The 22,265-nt window shown below is 38.4% G+C and overlaps 1 protein-coding gene and 1 long non-coding RNA gene across 2 annotated transcripts; both read left to right on the plus strand.

Moving 5' to 3' along the window:
* The first annotated feature begins 4,752 nt into the window (after positions 1 to 4,752).
* Positions 4,753 to 12,216, plus strand: LOC110877093 (protein phosphatase 2C 77). The gene is made up of 4 exons (XM_022125252.2): positions 4,753 to 5,246; positions 9,432 to 9,719; positions 10,661 to 10,766; positions 11,628 to 12,216. The coding sequence occupies exons 1-4, from the start codon at positions 4,848 to 4,850 to the stop codon at positions 11,936 to 11,938; spliced, it is 1,104 nt and encodes a 367-aa protein (XP_021980944.1). The 5' UTR covers positions 4,753 to 4,847; the 3' UTR covers positions 11,939 to 12,216.
* An 839-nt stretch (positions 12,217 to 13,055) lies between these two features.
* LOC110874064 lies at positions 13,056 to 14,024 on the plus strand. Its single transcript, XR_002555602.2, has 2 exons — positions 13,056 to 13,566; positions 13,830 to 14,024. It is a non-coding gene; the product is annotated as an uncharacterized LOC110874064 (long non-coding RNA).
* Positions 14,025 to 22,265: the final 8,241 nt, after the last annotated feature.

Consider the following 22,265-nt stretch of genomic DNA (forward strand, 5'->3'; position numbering starts at 1 on the left):
AACAGCTTCTCGTTAAAATTTTTGTGCAGATAATCTATCCGCCAAGCTCGACGACTTTGGTCGAGACGACCTATCACCATAAAAGGGCATGCGATTTTTTGCTGCCGATTTTCCTAACCGTGGCCTTACTCTCATGCTCGCCACTACGACAACATTGGAGCCATGTCCAGTAATTCTTTGACCGTCTAGTACCAATAATGTATCCTTTGGCTAAACCCCTTCTTTTTACCCAACCTTTCAAATCATTGCGGGATATAAAATCCTAAGTGAAAAATATATATAACATTTATAATAATTTTTTAACAAAAAAATATAACATTTATAATACATTTAAAAAAATATATAATTTTATAATAATTTTTTAAACAGAAAAAATAACATTTATAATACATTTTTAAAAAAAAATATATAGCATTTATAGTAATAGTTTTAACAAATATATATCATTCGTACCTGATCAGTTTTGTATGAAACTTCAGCGTAAGCGGGTTGCTCGTCACCCAATGACTCGTAAGAAGGCTCACCAACGTCTTGTTGTACACCCGAGGCACCACTAACGAAAAAGTTTTTGCCATAGTCTTCTTGTCCGTACGAGGCACCGTAACCGGCTTCATAATCCGAACACCCGTAACCATGATCGTCGATAGGCACAATAACCTGAAAAAAACCAATGGTTAAATGATAACGGCACATCTAAAAGCCTTCTTAATAATAAGTAAATATATTTTTACCTCATTCAGATCTGGCAACAATGGTTGGCGGGGCACAACAAATTAAAAAAACCAACGGGTAAAAGGTAACGGTGAATTTAACGCCGAATATAAAAAGGTAAATAAAATCTTACCTCGTTGAGGTCTGGCAACAACAATTCATTATGATGGGGACGGAATCTGGACACGACCTCCTCCGCGTGATCATCATTTCCTCTCCCATCGTAAGAATCAGGGGTAGCAGACACCTCCTAATACAAACGGTGTGCTAAGTATTTCATAAACAAAACAAACAAAACAAGTTAAAAAATGCTATACCACACTGCCTCTCGGAATAAACGTGCTCGTGTTTGTGTCGGACGACTTGCCGAAAATGTAATTAAGGTTGAACCAAGACATGGTCGAATCGAATATAAAGGAAAAACGAAGAGAAGGAAATGAATTTTGTGAATTGTCTTCGTCTTCCTCGTTTATAAAGGCTAAGTAGAATGCAAATTCACAGACCAATACGGGTCGTATAGACCTATACGACCCGTATAGGGCTGAAGTAATGTTCTTTTCAATCACTTTATGTCATTGTTGAGTGACAGAAAGTAACCTCGTAATTGATACAGATTGTATAGGCCTATACGATCCGTAGAGGGTTTGCATGTGAACCCTATCTGTCAGAGTTGAGAGACAACCTATTACAAATACGCATCGTATAGCCCATATACGATGCGTATTAAAGGAGCATGTGAAGACAGTGTCAGCCTTTGACTAACCTTGGAAATTGAAGTTACATTAATACGGGGGTCGTATTCGTATACAATGCGTATTAAAGGAGCGTGTGAAGACAGTATCAGCCTTTGACTAACCTTGGAAATTGAAGTTACCCATCGTATAAACCTCTACGATCTGTATTGGTGTTATCGATTTAATTTTGCAAAGTGTACCAATAATACCATTTTTTTGTTTGATTCATAGGTTATAACTAGAAGCCTATAACGTTCTTAAAAAAACATGGGGAGGGAGATTATTGGCGCTTGAAAATTTGGAATCTTTTATACTTATTCCGATCATTCCATCACCAAACAGATGAAACAAACACATATAGACTCACTTTAGTGTGCTGCATGCCCTAAAACTAGAAAACTAATTTTAAATATAAACAATGTATTAAATAATATTATCATAACTATATTATAAAAATAACAATCTAGTAAAACAAATTATAGGGATGACCTTCTGGTCCATTACACTTCCATGATGTTCCAAACTAATTGTCATGGGTTTGAGTCTTGCATAGGGCCGTTCAAATCGTTCGTCACTTGTTCGGAAATTGCTCGGAAAATACTCGTTTGATTTGATGATCGGTTGTAAATGAGCCGCTCTGTCCGGTTCAGTTTGTAAACGAGCCAAACATAAGCAAAGGTCCACTCAACTCGGTTCGGCTCAAATTATTATTTTTAATTAGTATATATACACATATACATATATACACATACATATATAAACATGTAGATACACAAATATAAATTATACATATATACGCACACACACCTATATATACACACACATACATATATACTTAAATATAAATTAATTTTATAAATTTATATATACCACTTTATTAGATTTTGGTCAACTGTATACAAATTTACCAATATATCTATACGTACTAGTCCAATCACGCCAATATAAAAATTAATATCAAATCTAAAAGTTAAACTCTAAACCGATAAACGACAGTCTGCTCATCGCCTCAATGTTTCATGCCGTTACCATAAGTCAATCGTCTGCTACTCTCGACGTCATTGTTCGTGCAATATGATCATCGTTTCGTCGGCCAAAACATTGTTATTCATAAGAATAATATTATGCCATGAAATGTGTTTGTTTTTAACGACATAAAAACTTGAGACCTAACATTGTCAAAATCTTTCTCAGCAAATTTAAATCGGGCAACACAATTGTCCAAATCGCTCTAACTTCGCTCGATGCTCGCTCGGAATATATCTACTGCTCGGAAAATGCTCGCTTGATTTGAGACTCAGTTTTAAATGAGCCGCTCCGCTCAGTTCGGTTCGGTTTGTAAACGAGTCAAACACAAGCAAAGGTCCGCTCGGTTTGGTTCGGCTCATGAACAACCCTAGTCTTGCATGGAGCCAAAAAAATGCTATGGGTACCAAAAAATTGTGGTGGGAATATATCTACTGCTCAGAAAATGCTTGCTTGATTTGAGACTCGGTTTTAATGAGCCGCTCCGCTCGGTTCGTTTTGTAAACGAGCCAAAGACAAGCAAACGTCCACTCAGTTTGATTCGGCTCATGAACAACCCTAATCTTGCATGGAGGCAAAAAATGCTATAGGTACCAAGAAATTGTGGTGGGGATTGAGAGATTGAGGTGCCATTCAATTGTAGTGCTAATTTAAAAGAAAACCTTGGGCAACGAAATAAGGCCCTAAACATTTAGGTCATCCGTAGTTATAAAGCCCCTTTGTGGGTGTTATGTGACATGTGTCGTGTCACGTCACACAAGGGCTTTATGAGGCGTTATATCACTAGAGCCCGTAGTCATAAAGCCCCTACCAATCATTACCTAATTATTAATTTTCATTTTTATTAATTAATTAAAAAAACACTAACTATTTTTTGATTGGTCCATTTTTTGAAAACGACCCTCATAGCGCCGTCAAGGTGATGGCGCTGCCATCTTTTTTTGTCTGATAAAGCCCCTCGTAGCGGTGTAAAGGGCGCCATTGGGCGCTATGTTTGGCTTTTTGGGGCATATAACGCCCCAAAGTGGTGCTCTTAGGAGATCAAATCCGTAGCTTATTTTCAAATAGCTTAAAAGAATAGCTGTTGAATAATACATAAAAAGGTAGTTTCAGGTTTATGTGTGTGTGTGAGATTATGTGTTATTACAAGAGAATTCACTACTAGTCAATTACATGTATTTACAAAGCGATATAGAAGGAATTTTTGGGTGTATGCGTATTCCATTGTGAAGTTGACAATTGGGGGTATTTTACCAAAGATAGCGTGTGAGTGTATGTTCGTTGTGGTTGTTTATCGACAAAAATAGCAAATGGTCTTCACGACGGTAGTGGACGCGGTGTTTAATTCAACTAGAATAAAACTAACAAAAAATTTATTCTAATAAAACAATATACCTACCGAGAATAATGATTACTAATCGTTAACAATAAATATGCTTGTTCAATTAAGGATAACGATCTATAGTAACCAGAAACAATATTCAATTAAGGATAACGATCTATTGTAACTGGAAACAATAATAACAAATTGTGGTATCATAATAAACCTATCTTAGACCATGTGTAGTGGTAGACATGAATAATGCCCCTACCCATGGGCATTGTGCGACACGTGTCATCACAGTCAGTAAAGGGATATTATGGGGCGTCTTTAATATATGCGTGTAGTGGGATACTGCTCAATAAGGCCCCATTAATGATTACCCAATTATTATCTTTTAAAAAAATAAAATAAATAATATTAGTTGGAATATTCTTATTGGATAAACAAAAAATAAAACAAATAATGCCCCATGCACCAGCGTTCTTTAAAGCACGCCTTCTCCCCATTTTTTGAAAACAACACCCAAAGGGACGGTCCGACGGCATTAAGAGGCCTTTTTTTGAGGAATAAACACCCAAAACTTCTCACTACGGGTGGTCTTAAAATTTTTCATAGAACAACAAACTAACCTAACAAAAAAAGTATGAAAATCATACAGTTCACAACCGAACTTATGATCGTATTGTTCGATTCTGCCTGATTCGGTTCGGTTCGGTTCAGTTCAGTATTGTTCGATTTTGCCTGATTCGATTCGGTTCGGTTCAGTTCAGTACAGTTTCTGTTGCCACTTAAAAACAACCATGGTTGTAAATGTAGAAATGTTAAACATGAAGGACTAATCATACACAAAAGAATAACTCAAGTCAAAGGAAACGACCCGTCGATGTGTGTGTCCTACTCTGTATGGGCGATGATTGCGTGTGTCGTCGCCTCAATATCCATCTTATACGTGTCATCATCAAACCTTCTCTTTCACCTTCATTTTAAATCTCACACACATCCTCCATTAACACACACTTACACCTTTTCTCCATAACCACTGCGTGTTTCCAATGGAATATTCCGACGACCAAATCGACTCATCGGAGCTCTCCTCAACGAGCTCCACCGTCTCCTCGATCTTCGGCAGCAGCGACGTCGATTTATCGAGCGCTTTCTCCATCACCAGCAGCTCCTCCGGCGAGATGTTAACGGTTCCGATCAAGTTAGGTCGTGAACTGAACGAAGAACGGTTGAGGAAATGCGTCGGGAGGAATAAGCGTGTTGCGTGGGGGATTAGGTCGGAGATTGGACGGCGGAAGGAGATGGAGGATGCGGTGGCGGTGGTGCCGGGATTCATGACGTGTAAGTGTGATCAAGTCGGAGGATGTACTGCCGGAAGTTCTAGAAGCTCCGGTGAGATCTCGCCGGTGCATTTCTTCGGTGTTTATGACGGTCATGGCGGTTCGCAAGTAAGTTTTGTTCATAATCTGTTAATCTGTACTGTTTTCAGTTTTAGTTTCGAATTCAAATTGCTTGCATGAATGATATACACACTCGTTCGTAATCCTGTTAGGTTTAATTGATCTCTGTTGTGTGAATCGTTTTGTAGTTGTACGTGACGTCATCATTGAGTATTTCGCTCACAGTTGTACTGTTTTCAGTTTTAAATTCGATCTCTGTTGTGATGTGACATCATTGTTGAGGATTTTGTTCACAATCTGTAGTGTAATTTGTTTCAGATTCGAATTGCTTGCATGAATGATATACACACTCAATTTTATTCCTCTATTCCTGTTAGTTCATCATTCATATTAGGTTTAATTGATTTCTTCTCTGTGAATGGTTTCGTAATCGTATGTGACGTCATTGTTGAGGATTTAGTTCGCAATTTGTACTGTATTTCGTTTTAGATTCAAATTGCATGAATGATATAAACACTCGATTGTAATTCTGTTAGTTAACTGTACATATTAGGTTTACTTGATCTCAGTTTTGTGAATAGTTTTGCAGTCGTAGGTGACGTCATTGTTGAGGATTTTGTTCACAATTTGTACTGTTTTTAGTTTCAGATTCGAATTATCGTGATATAGTTAGGCTAATGGATCTCTGTTGTGTGATGAAGCGTTTGGTTATTGTTTGGTATTTTGCTTGTTAAGAGTTTGAAAACGATGATAATTTAACAGAATTGTTTATATGCACTTAAATTATAGCAACAACTCACAACTAGTTATTATTGATTTTTGATGAACAGATGTTATAACAATATATGATAATATTTGTTGTATATTCAGATTATAGGGAGAAAAACATATTGGTGATGTGATAAACATATATAAGTATCAAAGTAAATTCATCATACCAAAACAACAGAATCATTTCTGTGAACAAGATTTCTAGCAACAATTGTCAACTAGAGTATATTTTTTATTTTTCAATTAACAAAAGTTACAGAAATATTTGATAATTGTTACATACTCAGATAAAATAGAGAGAACAACATGTTGATAAGTATTAAAGTATATCTATCATGTCAACACATAGTATTCCCGAGATGATTTGTAATTTTATACATAAAAACCACTTGAGTTTGTTGTGTGATGATGTACTCTATGCTGCTGGTATTGTACATGTATCTGGTTTGCCAGTTACAGTGTTTATATATTTTTTTAAATAAACTTTTGTTGATTATGACTTGGTAAGACACGTAGCATGTTTGAAGTGGTCAATATCAATATCATTTATCATTCTTCTTTTGTTTCTAATACACGTGTTTGGTGTTTCCCTTCCAAGCAACTTTTAATAATAAAGATGCTTAAAGTTCTCGATAAATAGATAAAAAAAAGTAGGGATAATATCAATATATCATATCAGTATATGCTAAGATCCCAAATTACTAAAAGTTTTTAATATAGTCAGCTTAAGCGGGTTTGAATTGAACCCAAGCTTTGTATGCTGAGTGATGTCTAAATTCTAATTCTAAATGGGTTTATTACTTATATGAATGTGACACTATTTATAGTACAATATATAATTACTAAAAATATTATATTTTATTAAGTTATAATATTTTTTTTTTTAAATATACATATTATGTTGAACATAGTTATAATTGTATTTTTTATAGTTATGTATAATCTTCTAAATACTCTGGTGGTATATTTATATGTCATCAAAAAAATTATAGTTTTTTATTTTGTAATCATTTGATATTAAATAAATAAGTTTAGATAACATGTGTACAATTTGTTCAATAATACAGCATTCATACAAAAAGGGATTTTGAATTTATTGTTTATTGGGTATTTTGACAAAGTTTTAAATCATAGGTAGAAGTTTCAGATATGTTTGAAAACAACTGGTCAACTTAATTATTGTGTTTGTTTGGTATTCAAAGAAAGGGAAAAATAATATTTGACCAAAACCAACTTCTGAATGCTCTCTCTCTCTCTCTTTTAACCATATGATGCGATCTTTATTTGATTAAACTAAGGGGCTGTTTGGCAACATCTGAATGGTTAAGTGCTGAACGAGTAAGGGGTCTGAACCATTAAGAGCTTGTATAATGCTTAACCGTTCTGAGGCAAATGTCTGACCAATTCAGATTAGAGGTCTTTACCATTCAGACTCTGTATATATCTTAACCATTCAGAGGCAAATGTCTGAACCATTCAGACATCTGCTTGTAAAACAAACAGTCTGAACCATTAAGTGCTGAACCAGTAAGAGATCTGAACCATTAAGAGCCTCATTAAGAGGTAAACAAACAGCCCCTAATAGTGTTCATCTAATGCATTCTGTAAACAAAAGTAACATCCAATTTCCCATTCGGGTCATGCAATATTTTGGACGGTTACAGTTATGGGCCCCATCACCAACCACATCAATCTGACTGTAAATGATATCAGCAGTGTGTATTGTGTGTTGTGATATCACAATCAAAATCTTAGAATAAAAATTATTTCCCTTTCATGCCAGCACTATAGTGCTAATTAGTTATGGGTTGGATAGTTTTCTGGTTTATGAGATGTTTATTTGATACTTTTTTCTTTATCATTAAAACTGCAACAATCACTATCAACATGTAACTTTGGGAGTTTATTGGTCTCTACACTCTTTACAGTTTGTCAAAGTTCTTTCTAAATGTTGTTTGCAACTTATACTATGCATCTGCTAGAATGTCTTGAAATGGGCCGGTTCGGTAACAAGTCGATACGAGTTCGGTTGAAATGGGTCATTTTTAGTACGGGCCGAAATTGCCAGGTTCTTTTGGTTGGCGTGCTCATGTTTTTTTTGTCCAATTATATTAAACAAAAAGGTTATAAGTAGTTAATGGCATTAATCAGGATTGTAGGACGATATTATTATATATGCAGTTAATATTGGTGATATATTGGTTATCGGTTAGTGTTTTAAGTCTTAATTTTTAGTGTTAAATTTTTGTGTTTTATGTCTTAATCAGTTTTTACTTGCTAGAATTGTTGGTGTTTTGCAAGTTGCAAAAGGTTAATTTGTTAAGGAGAGTATAGTGAATTGTTAGTGTTAAATTGCTATATATAAATTCTGCATGATATTAAAATTACCGATGTCCCACTGCAATAACCTATATCTCAAATATCGGTCCTTGACCGATATCCGATTTTTTACCGCATTAACTGCATAGATTATTATAATAAATATCTAAGTCTTTGAAACATTTAGGAGTTTTATGTGTGGATAACAGACTTTAGATGACTTTCATCTAATCGACCCATGTGACCTTCGAGTAAAAAACAACCTGACTCATTCATAAGTTAACGGATCAAAATTATTATAACTCTAATAATTTGTCATGTAGATAATTATTTTTCTGATTAACATTCCTTACTTCTTTACTCATTGTGCATCTAGAAAGTTTTTTTATTTTGCATAATACACAAAATGTACTTTTGCTCTTACCCCTTTTTAGCCGTTCCTTTTTTTTCCTATGTTTTGAGTTATTAAACGATCGTATGCTGTCCCCTTTTGAGTCATTATGTATACTTTTTTCTACCCGTTGAATCATTAATCATTATGTGGATATACTGTTAAGTTTTGTCCCGTTTGGATCATCATTAAAACTATGCAGTTAATATATCGGTTATCAGTCCCCTTGTAAAATACCGGTACCGATATTTTCGGTGATATTGACCAATATTGGACCGATATCTCACCGATTTTCCCGATACCAGTACCTTTCTTCTTAGCTCCATCATTCTTCTTTCTTCTTATTGATGCTATTAGTGTTTTAAGTCTTATTTGTTAATTGTTAGTGTTTTAAGTCTTAATCAGTAACTACTTGCACAGTTAGTCTTTTGAAAGTTACAAAATGTTAATATCTTAATAACAGGAGAGTATACTGAATTGTTAGTGTCAAATTGCTATATATATAAATTCTACATGATATTAAAATTAATGATATCCAACAGATATCCCACCGTGATAACCGATAACTCAAATATCAGTCCTTGACCGATACCCGATTTTTTACCGCATTAACTGCATAACATTAAATACAACGACTAAAACAGAACAAAACTTAGAAACAGTTACAAAAATGGGGCAAAACTTATAGAATCAGCATTTTACACTTGTAAAATGAGACAATTTACCATGTTCTTATTTTGAAATATGTTAAGGTTGCGAAATTCTGTGCTGAACGGATGCATGAAGTGATAGCACAAGAGTGGGACCAAGATGCAAATGATGAGTTTAAATGGCAACAAAGATGGGAAGCGGTGATGTCAAGTAGCTTTCAGAGGGCCGACAATGAAGTAATTACAGATGCAGCAGCTTCTGAGATGGTGGGATCAACCGCGGTTACGGTGGTCTTATCTGGCTGCCAAATTATAGTATCCAATTGTGGTGATTCACGAGCAGTGCTTTGTCGAGGCACCGAAACTATCCCTTTGACTGTTGACCAAAAGGTCAGGATCTCAACATTTCTCATGCCAACATATTGAAACTAATTTATCGGTCACCCAAGTATAGACATGGGCAAAAAAACCGGTTTTAGATTTGAAACCGAAAAAAGACCGGAATCGTTTTTTTAAAACCGGTTCTGGCTCAAACCGACCCGGCAGTTTGTAGACCGGTTCTTATTCACGATCTTTGTAACTGGTTTAGAAACCGAACCGGTTGTAAAAAAACCGGTTTGTTGGCCCTAAAACCGGTTTTAACCTGATTCTTACCGGTTCATACCACTTTGGGTTCTCATCATGTAAAAGCGGTTTAAAAAGCAAACTGGTTTTTGAAGAACCGTTTTTTTTTGCCCCCAAAAAACGTCGGTTAAAAAACTGGATCGGTTTAAAAAAACCAATTTGTCCACCTCGGCCAAGTATATACCAGACTTCGTTTATACGTAACGTGGCCGGAAACATGTCTAACAACGAAAATGGCCTCAATAATTTTGTAAAGACAAAATTACCCTTCTATTGATTTATCAAAAAAAAAAAAATGTTTAAACTTAAAATAAACCAGAGTATTTTGTCATTTTACAATATTATTATGTCAGGTTAATAAAAATTAGATACATACTTGGGTGGCCTATAAGTTTGTTTCATGTAGGCAACATCAACATTCATCATCTTTTTTTAGTTAATAAAACTATAAAGCTATAGAATTACATTAATTACCATGATTTTTTAATGAGGCATTTTGGGAGGTTGTAGCATTGAAAAGATATTTGTACAAAGATTCTACCCGCTTGACCCGTTTTTCTTTTTTAATTTTACCCGCTTGACTCGTTAAACATAGAACATAGACCAAATCTAGTGTTAAACTTATCACCATACATTTTTTGGGTGTAAAAAGTAGTTCATGGGTACCAATCTTTGTATTAAGATCTTGTTTTATACTTTTTTTACAGCCGGATAGAGAAGACGAACTCTTGAGAATTGAAGCACAAGACGGGAAAGTCATAAATTGGAACGGAGCAAGAGTATTCGGAGTTCTTGCCATGTCGAGAGCAATAGGTATCTCCAATTCCACTTGTATCTATTACACAAATGTAGGGGTGCAAACGAGCCTAGCCCGAGCTCGAGCCCGAGTTAGACTCGGTTTGAGTTTTATTTTCAAAGCTCGAGCTAGGCTCGTTGGCAGTTTCTCGAGTTCGGCTGGGGGCTCGGCTCGTTTATTATCTATTAATTAATATTAAGTAAAAATGATATAAATAATAGGCTCGTTTAGGCTCGCGAGCTGAGCTCGATAAGTGAAGCTCGGGCTTGGGCTCGTTTACTAAACAAGCTTATTTTTAGTTTCGAGCTCGACTCATAAACAAGTTTAAATAAGCTTGGCTTAGCTCGGCTCATTTACTAGACAACTTTACATAAGGGGTGAATGTTAATAAATATTAATAAAAACTACCCCTACACTAACGCTCGACAAGCCTGACGAGCTTCATATGCCAGGCTCGAGCTCGATAAATAAACGAGCTTTTTTTTAGGCTCAAGCTTGCTCGGGCTCAATAAGGTTTGTTTTCCTCGAGCTGATCTCGAGCAGCTCATGAGCCGTCTTGCTCGTTTGCACCCCTACACAAATGATTACCATAACGACTAAAAATGTCATGAAATGTAACTAACGATCCCGAATTTGACTGTCTATTGGGTTATGAATACTCTCTCATAAAAAAATGAATTTTCACACCTAAAATTGCATTTCCATTAAATTTCTTTTTTGAGAGAAAGTACTCATATCTCACAATCATCAAATTTCGGATCTTTTGTCAACTTTCTTGACAATTTCCTAATTATGATCCAGTTAGCTTTTGATTAAACTAGTTTTTAGAGGCTTCAAACACATGATCACATGATAACCGATTTCTTGTGTTACTTTAGGTGACCGGTACTTAAGACCATGGATAATACCAGTCCCCGAAATATCCTTTACAGCAAGAACCAATGAGGACGAGTGTTTGGTAATAGCAAGTGATGGGCTATGGGATGCCATGTCAAACAATGAGGTTGGTGAGGTGGCGCGTCGGGTTTTACGCCGCCGCAGGCGGACTGCCGATGCCGGTGAGGGAACGGCGGCACAAACACTTGCTGACAGCTTGACTGAGATAGCCATGGGAAGAAACAGTTCCGACAACATATCGGTAATCGTTGTTGATCTAAAATCAAAGAAAAAACAACAGAATATTACGTGATCGAGAAAGCACGCGAAGCTGACTGGTTTTCGACGCGGTAAATAAGATCATTCCTCACCCTTTTTGTTATATGGTTTGATCCGTTATCTATCGAGTGGAAGAATTAGTATTGAGAATGTGAAAATGTGATTGATGATGAACATATAACCGGTGTTAACATGTGCTTGTTGGATGTGAACATTTAACGGATGTTAACATGTGATTGATGATGTTGGTACTAAAAACCGAAATTTTGACCGATGCAGTTGATGATAACATTCAACTGGTTTTTTCCCTTAGCTTTAACGTTGGTTGATGATGTTCGTAATTAGTTGAAGTTATTGTGTTGGGAGCATGGGCGTTTACAGTCTGGCTTAAATAGTGAAACTGTCCAAATTGATCATCAGTTTGGTTTCGCGGTAGGATTTTTTATTTGTAAATGGTTGCTCGGTTGGTTTAAACTTTTACAATCTGTATTAGCAATACTCCATCCATCACAAGTTCTTAGACCTCAAGAACTACGATGAAAGGATCCACATACCAATTATACCTATAGGCTTTCTCACTTGAGTACAAATCCGAAAATTCATCAAATTTACCAACTTTTGTCAAAACTCAATTTCATTCAACCATCATATTTTTCAATGTGATATGGGTGGCGAATTTGACAATCTATCTATACTTTCTATAAAAGGAGAAATCTGAGTGACATAAGAAAAGCAAAGCTGATGTGTCAGCCAGAGAGGCTGTCTAACAATGCTTTTCTTATGTCATTATTAGATCATAAAGCCTAATATATAAAATCATTTAAAATTCTGTCAAAACCTCTACCCTCAACATTTTATAATAAACCTCTTTCCCCAAAGTAAACCTCACTCCAAATTCAAAATTCTGGCTCCACATTTAAAATTCAAATGATAAATTACACTTTTCGTCCTTTATGTTTGTACTAGATTACAATGGATGCCCTTTAACTTTAATAATTACAGTCACGGTCCTTTTTTTGTAAAACTCGTTACATCCTAAGTCCTTTAGCATTAACCAGGTTAAAATTTTAAGTTAAATGTGACATGTGAATTGCACATTTTAATTCAATAAAACAAAAAAGATAAAGACTTTTAAAAGACCTTCACCCATCCCTCTCTTCAGTTCTCCCCATTCCTCTCTTTCTCTCTCTAACACCCACCACCGCCACCATCAGCCACACACCGACACCATCAGCCACCCACCACCACTCTCCCCCCTCTCTCTTATTCACCTCTGTTTGTTCGACCTCCACCGCACATGGTGGTGGTTTGGTGTTACGATTTTCCGATGGAAGCCCTAGATCCGGGCCGACACTGCCGTCGGAAAAGCCAACGCCACCCCAGAGACGATCGTCCCCACCCCACACGATTATATTCATTACCCCATATTTCGTATTCATCTCTGGTTTGAAAGAGATGCTCGATAGAGACCGTTTGAAAGAGATTAGAGGGATGATTTGGTGAAGTTCTTGGATCGAAGTGCGGAGTTCTAGGAGAATAGTTGCTGGATGTTTGTAAACATGAGCTGGGATGTGGATTCTTTGAGTTAGTGTGTGTTGGATGCGAGAAGATGAAGATGAAGAATAGGGTTTTCAGTTTCTGAATTGTCACGATGATCTATAGGTAATTTTAGTACATTCTTTAATAATCACTTTTGTTGTTTGCACTAGCAGGAATAATATCATAATTCGAATTTCGAAGCAGATGCAGGTTACCCAGTAGTATATATGGCTACATTATTTTTAATTTAACTTATGTTGGAATTTGAAAATAATAAACAAAAGAACTGAAGAATCTAAAAAATACATTTTTCTAAAATATATCCATCAGATACAAAGAACCCATTTCACATTCATCTTCATGGTTTTAGTGTATTTGACTTTCAGAAACAGCTGGGTTGCAGATCTGCAAAGGGTTAGGGGCGGTGTGTGTGGCCAGAGTGGTGGTGGTGGTGGCGGCAGGATGAGGTGGTGGTGGCAAGACGTGGAGTTTAGGGTTAGGAAATTGGAAAGATAAAGTGTATATGCAATTTTTTTGTTTTATTTATTAAACAATTAAATAAAAACATTAATTGACCAAAATACCCTTAAGTGAATAAACCTAACTGAAAATTTTAATCTGGTTAGTACTAAAGGACGTATAGTGTAACGGGTTTTGCAAATAAAGGACTGTGACTGTAATTATTGAACTTAAAGGCTACCTGTTGCAATCCGGTACAAACATAAAGGACGAAAAGTGTAATTTATCCAAATTCAAAATTTAAACCATATATTCTACTCCTATAAATAAGATATATGAATCTGGCTCCACATTCAAATCTCTCTCGCTCATGTCTGCGAGCGTATCTCTCTCTCTCAAATGCATATTTCTCGTGATTCAGCCGGCTAATCTCCGATTATACTTATTTATTCGTATGTTTGTTGATTCTGTTTACATGTTATCGTTCCAGTATCATTGTTCCAACATTGTCGTTTCAATGAAGCTTCCCGTGACACATCAACCTTTCAATATCGATGTTGCAGTATCATTGTTGCAACATCGTGAAAAGTTGCATGTGCTACCTTCTTTGATGGGAGAGTTGCATTGTTCGATTTTCGTTATATCGAAAGTCAGCTTTTCTTATGTCAGTGAGATTTTCTTCTTTTATACAAAGTATAGATTCGTGCAATATCGTGCAAAGTTAGACGTGCTACAGCAGTTGAGAGGAGACATTTGCATTTTAGGTTTGTTTCTTATTTTGATTAACTGTTGATGATGTTGAGAGTTTTTATTGACATTGACATTTTAAAATATGTTAAGATGCATGTTGATATTATTAAAATGAACTACTACATAGAAAAAAATAGAAATTTAATGAAATATTTATAAAGTATTACACGCTAGAGTTAACACTTGCTAGGATTTCGTAGACTCTGGCCTTTCTCCATGTGATTTCATGCTCTCTTTTGAATTTTAGGTCAGTTAGTATGTTGCAGATTTTCTGATCCTGTTTTAGAAGTTGTGTCAGAAACTCTTCTGCATTCTTCTAAAACTCTGATGGAGGCAGTGGCGGACCCAGGATTTTTGGACAATGGGGTCCAAAAACAAAAACACAAAAAATGAAGAAACAGGTATCGAACCCATGACCTTTTGTGTGTAAACAAGGGGTTTTACCACTACACTAGGCTCACTTTCATTGTTATGGGGTCCAACTAAATTATTTTATGGGGTCCATAGACAATTTTATATACCGTTTCTACTACTTTTTAAAAAAAGATTGGGGTCCGGGGACCCCGTTCCTCGTAACGTAGGTCCGCCCCTGGATGGAGGAGAGTGGAGGACTTCATCGAGCAATGCTATGCTGTTCCAGGTTTTGTTGTAATTAGTGTCATTGATTATGTCGACTTTCCTGTTTAGTTCTTCGTCTGTTTTTTTTTCTTTGAGTTCCACATCGAGAATTGTGTTTTAATATCGCTGGTGTCTGACCAGTGGTAGAAGCTGAAGTTTGCCATGTAGATTTTTTATTGGTTTTTCTGATTTGGAACAAATTTTGACAGAAAGTGATTTGTAGGACAATTTGTTGATGTTTTGAATCAAAAGTAATCATCGGTCTTTTATAGAGTTTAAAAACGCATCTACATGGTAAATGAAGAGGTTAATTGTAATTGTGATAATCTGCTTTTGTTCTTTGAACTTCGAAATTTGTCCCTTGGGTTTCTTGGTATTTAATTTTACAGTTTTCCCATAAAAGTTGGGGTTTGAAAAGGTTTTTGTATTAAAAGACTCCTGTTTTGAAATATACATTAATATGTTTATATTAAATCTACACGTTTTCACTGTTAGATATTTCAGTATATAAACTTGTCACACCCCCAAAATCCACAAACGGAGTATAACCGCAGGGAGCGTGACTGACCAGGATCCAGCCACCAATCATATTGAACAATATAATTAAATAAATAAAAGTCCAAACCAAACAATATAATTGGTGTCAAAACAATTCAACAAAGTTTAAATTATCAGCGGAAGCATAAAGTTCAAAACCCAAAACATAAGTTTAAAAGTTCATAAGTTTATCATGAACACTCAATGGTCCATGCTCCACAACGACACCTCCCATGCAAGCTCCTGCTAAGTACCTAACGACCTGCAAGGCATGTAACAACGAGACAACAACAAAGTTGAGCGAGTTCACAGTTGGTTGTCCATTTTAGTGTTATTCCAAAAACCATAAGTTATTTCGAAAACCACGAGTTAACCAGTTCCTTATTTCCCAAACCATAACCAGCGGGGGCTTCCCCATGTAATCCACTAGACCCATTACCATATCGACTACTGACCGTAGTTATGTTTATGTGCCTTGCGTCAATGTCTATCATCATTGACTAGTGCCCAAAACTATTAGTCCACGCCCGTCCTCTGCGGCACGGTGTGAGGTTTGTCAAACCTGATAGCGCTATTTAACTAATGACCCGTTTGCCATTGGCGCGACTATTAAGTCGATATAAAAATAAGGGACTTAATTAGAGAGTTTTGTCTAGTGTCATTCAATGTTGTCACCCTTCACTTAAGAGGGTGGGAGCACATGTCCTACCCAAGGAGAACACGCAGGTTTCAATGTTGTCACCCTTAACCTAAGAGGGTGGGAGTACGTATTCTACCCAAGGAGAATACGCAGGTTTCCTTATTAAACATTAACCCATTCCCAAACCACCGGGAATCCCATGCCTTGTAGAAAGTGTGAACTCACCTTGGATTAGCTCGGCAGACAAATAGAAGGTCACTTGAGCTAATTGGGGTCAACCACGTCCTAACATGGTTACCATATAAGTCAGGTCTAGGTTCAAGTAATTCACGTATGTTTGCACATATACTAACAAGTTACGTACACAGAAGGATCATGGTATACACATAGAATCCTGACGGATGATTAACAACACCTAACACACTCCACAGTAACATTTATGTATAAGGTCTAATTGTGCGATTCAAGTGTTGGGTCGTTGAGCTTGTGCAAGCCCAACAATATTGTGCGATTCCACATGTGCAGCCCAATAGGTGCCCGGCCCACAATCAAGGATTGTGCGATCCATCCTTGGTTGTGCGATCCGGGTTGTGCGATCCAACCCTTACCCAGCCCAAATAAGATATGCGGCCCAGTAATCGTTAAAACAGTCCAAAGGTTTGTGCGGCCCAACATGTTGTGCGATCAGCACAGACTTGTGCGATCCACAACATGTTGTGCGGTCATGTTTAACAGAGTTGTGCAATGTGCTTTTATGATGGTACTATATGCAATCACTAGCTTGTGCGACTGACTTGTGCGATTTGTTCTTGTGCGATTCATGGCTTGTGCGATCAGATCTTTATGCGACCAGATCTTGTGCGATCAGTTATGCATTGCCATGAATTTAGGAAATCAATTACTCCATTCTAATAGTTTCCATCTTTACAATTAATCGATCAAATCAAGCATTTACCCGTTAATTCTCATGAACCCTAATTAACAACTAATCATAATCACAACCTATCATAACATTCAATTTCATAATCAAATTAGTGATTTTGAACACTAACATGCAACCCTAATCATCCTATAAATCATGACTAACAATTTTATTATGAGATCATTACATAACCATCGTTCAAATCATCAAACCGTTTCATGCGAACATCATCACATAAACCCTAATTCTAGACCAACACTAATCTCATGATCATCATGTGGGTTCGGTTCAATCAAATATCCATCATTTAATCATGTGTTCATACTTTATCACAACATCAAGAATAAATCATCATGCATATTCCTGATTCCTATTATTAAATCTTCTAGCATGAACAACCCTAGCTATCACATACAATCATAGAAACCACAACATCATCTATCAAACAAATAATAGGGAAACACTAACCGTGATGTTCGAATGAGTTGGTTGGATCGATGGGGAGGGCTTCGAGTGGGGCTGCCGTCGGGTTTCCAAGAGAAGAGAGAGAGAGCTTAGGGTTTTGTGTGTTTTACTTGTGTTGCAAATTATGAGAGTCAAAAAACCACACTAATGGGTGTGTGTATACGTATAAGAGGATAAGGGGACTGGGCCGAACCCTTACTTGGGCTGCCCTTTGATCTCGAGTACAAGGTAGACAAGATTGGGCCGAAGAGAGTATGTATGACAAGGGACAAGTTGTGCGGCCCAAAGACTTGTGCGATCGGACTCATGTTGTGCGACTAAACATACATATACACATTACAATCTCGTAACACATAACATACTCAAAACATATTGTTCCATTGCAAACAAACACATTAGTTAATCACATAACGTTCATACAGGTTACATCAAGCACAATGAAAAGATTCTGGAATACGAGTTGTCACATCATCCCCAAGTTGAAAGAAATTTCGTCCCGAAATTTAGCACACAGTCACTGAGGAAGCTAGTTAGGTTGCGTGGTTTCCTGGTTTTCCTGGGGTATCACATCATCCCCCCGTTGGTTTGGAATTTCATCTTGAAATTCCGCAGTAGCTTCAGCTTCAGTAGTGGACTCACTTTTCTTAAACAACTGGGGATACTTGCGTTTCATTTGGTCTTCTCGTTCCCAGGTGAACTCTGGGCCACGACGGGAGTTCCAACGAACTCGAACAATGGGTATCCTGGTATGCTTGAGAATCTTAACTTCCCGGTCCATAATTTCCACCGGTTCCTCGACAAATCACAACTGGTCGTCGATAGTGAGTTCCTTGAAAGGAACTATGAGAGTCTCGTCTGACAGACACTTCTTCAGATTTGACACATGGAATACGTTGTGAACACCACTGAGCTCTTCGGGCAGATTCAGTCTGTACGCCACTTTACCGATTTTCTCAGTGATTTCGAAAGGTCCAACATAACGTGGATTAAGCTTGCCCCGTTTACCAAAGCGAACCACACCTTTCCAAGGTGAGACTTTAAGTAGCCCTCGATCCCCAACTTGGAACTCGAGCGGTTTCCTGCGCTTATCAACGTAGCTTTTCTGACGGTCACGAGCTGCCGCCATTCGTTGTCGTATTTGGGCAATCTTTTCTGTTGTGTCGACGACGAGTTCTGGGCCAGTGATTTGGTTGTCGCCAACCTCTGCCAGCATAAGGGTGATCAGCATTTCCGTCCATACAAAGCCTCAAACGGAGCAGCCTGGATGCTGGTGTGGTAACTGTTGTTATACGAAAACTCCACCAAGGGTAGATGTCTTTCCCAGCCGTTACCAAAATCGATTACACATGCTCGAAGCAAGTCTTCAAGAGTCTGGATGGTGCGTTCAGTCTGCCCATCCGTTTGCGGGTGGTACGCTGTGCTCATGTCTAGACGTGAGCCAAAGGATTTGTGCATTGCCTGCCACAAATCAGATGCAAAACGCGGATCACGATCAGAGATGATGGAAGTTGGCACCCCGTGCCTCGTGACTACTTCCTTCAGGTAGATGTCTGCTAGAGTAGAAAACTTATCCGTTTCCTTGATGGCCAGAAAGTGTGCGGACTTTGTCAGTCGATCCACTATCACCCAAATAGTATCGTTTCCTCGTTGAGATCTAGGTAAGCCAGTAACAAAGTCCATGGAAATTTGCTCCCATTTACATGTCGGGATCTCTGGTTGCTGAAGAAGGCCTGATGGCTTCTGGTATTCAACCTTGACCCTCGCACAGGTCAAGCATTTACTAACATAGGTCTCTATGTTAGCTTTCATGTGGGCCACCAGTAAAGAGTTTTGAGGTCTTGGAACATCTTGTTAGAACCAGGATGCACCGAGTAGCGAGACTTGTGTGCTTCGCCCATCACGAGTTCTCGTAAATTACCGAAGAATGGAACCCAGAAACAGTCCATAAAATAGTGAGTGTCGTCTTCCTTACGTTCGAGTTTCCTTTCCATGCCCCGCAGGGACTCTGCTTTGAGGTTATCTTCCTTCAATGCTTCGACCTGAGCATCACGAATTTGGGCGGGAAGACTGGAGTGAATGGTAAGCTGTAACGCACGTACATGCTTAGGTTTAGTTTCTTTACGACTGAGGGCGTCGGCCACGACATTGGCTTTGCCTGGATGATACTTGATTGCACATTCATAGTCGTTAAGGAGTTCAACCCATCGACGCTGTCGCATGTTCAACGCCTTTTGATCGAAGATATGCTGGAGACTCTTGTGATCAGTGTAAATGGTGCACTTGGTACCGTACAAGTAATGCCTCCATATCTTGAGCGCAAACACCACTGCTCCCAACTCCAAGTCGTGAGTAGTGTAGTTCTTTTCGTGAACCTTGAGTTGGCGTGATGCGTGAGCAATGACTTTCTCACGTTGCATCAACACACAACCAAGTCCTTGGATTGATGCGTCACAATAGACCACGAAATCGTCCGTACCCTCCGGTAACGAGAGAATAGGCGCACTACAAAGTTTCGTCTTCAGCTGCTGAAATGCGGATTCCTGAGTATCACCCCACTGGTAGGTGACACCCTTCTGGTTAAGAGCAATAAGAGGCTGTGCAATCTTCGAGAAATCCTTAATAAACCTTCTGTAGTAACCTGCCAAACCCAAGAATTGACGGATTTCAGTTGGTGTTCGAGGTGCAGGCCAATTTTGATTGAGTCAACCTTGGATGGATCAACGTGAATCCCATCCTCATTAACTACGTGGCCTAGGAAATGGACTTCACGAAGCCAGAAGTCACATTTCGAAAACTTAGCATAAAGCTGTTCTGCTCGAAGAAGTTCCAGAATGAGTTGCAGATGACGCTCGTGTTCCTCCTGACTCTTGGAATAGATCAGGATGTCGTCGATAAAAACAATTACAAACTTATCCAAGTAGGGTTTGCACACTCGGTTCATGAGGTCCATGAAGACCGCAGGTGCGTTTGTCAACCCGAAGGGCATAACCAAAAACTCGTAGTGTCCGTATCGAGTTCTGAATGCTGTCTTGGAGATGTCCTCGTCTCGGACTCTCAGCTGATGATAGCCCGATCTCAGATCAATCTTAGAGTAGAAGCTCGATCCTTGCAACTGGTCGAACAGATCATCGATATGCGGAAGAGGATAACGATTCTTCACGGGTCACCTTATTGAGTTCGCGATAGTCGATACACATTCGAAAGGTACCGTCTTTCTTCTTTACAAACAAAACTGGAGCTTCCCAAGGCGAAGAGCTAGGACGAATGAAACCCTTGTACAAAAGCTCTTGTAGTTGCGCCGACAATTCTTCTAGTTCTGATGGGGCTAAGCGATAAGGTGCACGAGCTATGGGCGCTACTCCAGGAGTTAGCTCGATTTGAAATTCGACTTGACGATGAGGCGGAAGGCCAGGTAATTCCTCAGGAAAGTCGCGTACGATTGGAATGTCTTCTATCTTCTTCTCTTTCGTTGAGGTGTCAGTAACGAGGGCTAGAATAGCAGCATGGCCCTTTTGCAAACACTTCTGGGCCTTAAGGAAAGAGATGATGCCCACAACAGCACCACTCTTGACGACTTTCTCCTTGCAGAGTATCTCCGCTCGATGTTGAGATAACCAATCCATCCCAATGACAACGTCGAAGCTACCAAGAACGATGGGGATAAGGTCGATAGAGAAGGTCTGACCAGCGAGTGCGAGATTACAACCCTTAACTATGTGTGTGGCCTCAAGACTTTTACCGTTTGCTAGTTCTACCACATGATTGGTGTTCAAGGGAATTGGGGTACTCCTAAGCATCTGACTAACTCTTAAGGACACGTAACTAGTATCGGCTCCCGAATCGAATTAAACAGAAACAAAGAAATCATCCAGTAGGAACTTACCCGTCACGACGTTGGGATCGTTCCTCGCATCACCCTGACCAATCACAAATGCACGTCCCCTGGCACCATTACCATCATTATTATCCCTGTTGTTTCCATTCCCCTGATTGTTATTGTTGTTTTGGTTCTGGTTCAGCTGGGGACGGTCTCTTTTAAAGTGGCCCTCAACACCACACTGGAAACATCCTTTGTTGTTACCCTGTTGTTGTTGCTGTTGCTGGCGCGGGTTTTGTGAAGTCTGCTGCTGCTGCCGCCTCTGACTCGCAGGATAAAGGCTCCTGCAATCTTTTGCTGCGTGGCCTGGTTTGTTGCATCTCTGACAATTGTTCTTACTACATGGCCCGCTGTGGTGCATGTTACATCGATTACACTTAGGGTGGTTCCGCTTGTACCCACCCTGACCTTGATTACCAGAAGACTGTTGACTAGGGCTCTTGTAGTCGTCAGTCCTTCGCTGCTGAGACTGAGACTGAACAGAACTTGAACCCTTGCTTGAATTTCCATTCCATTTGCGTTTGTTGTCGCTTGGAACATCAGAAGTAAGGGTA

Source organism: Helianthus annuus, chromosome 9, assembly GCF_002127325.2.
Source record: "Helianthus annuus cultivar XRQ/B chromosome 9, HanXRQr2.0-SUNRISE, whole genome shotgun sequence".
Taxonomy (NCBI): Eukaryota; Viridiplantae; Streptophyta; class Magnoliopsida; order Asterales; family Asteraceae; genus Helianthus; species Helianthus annuus.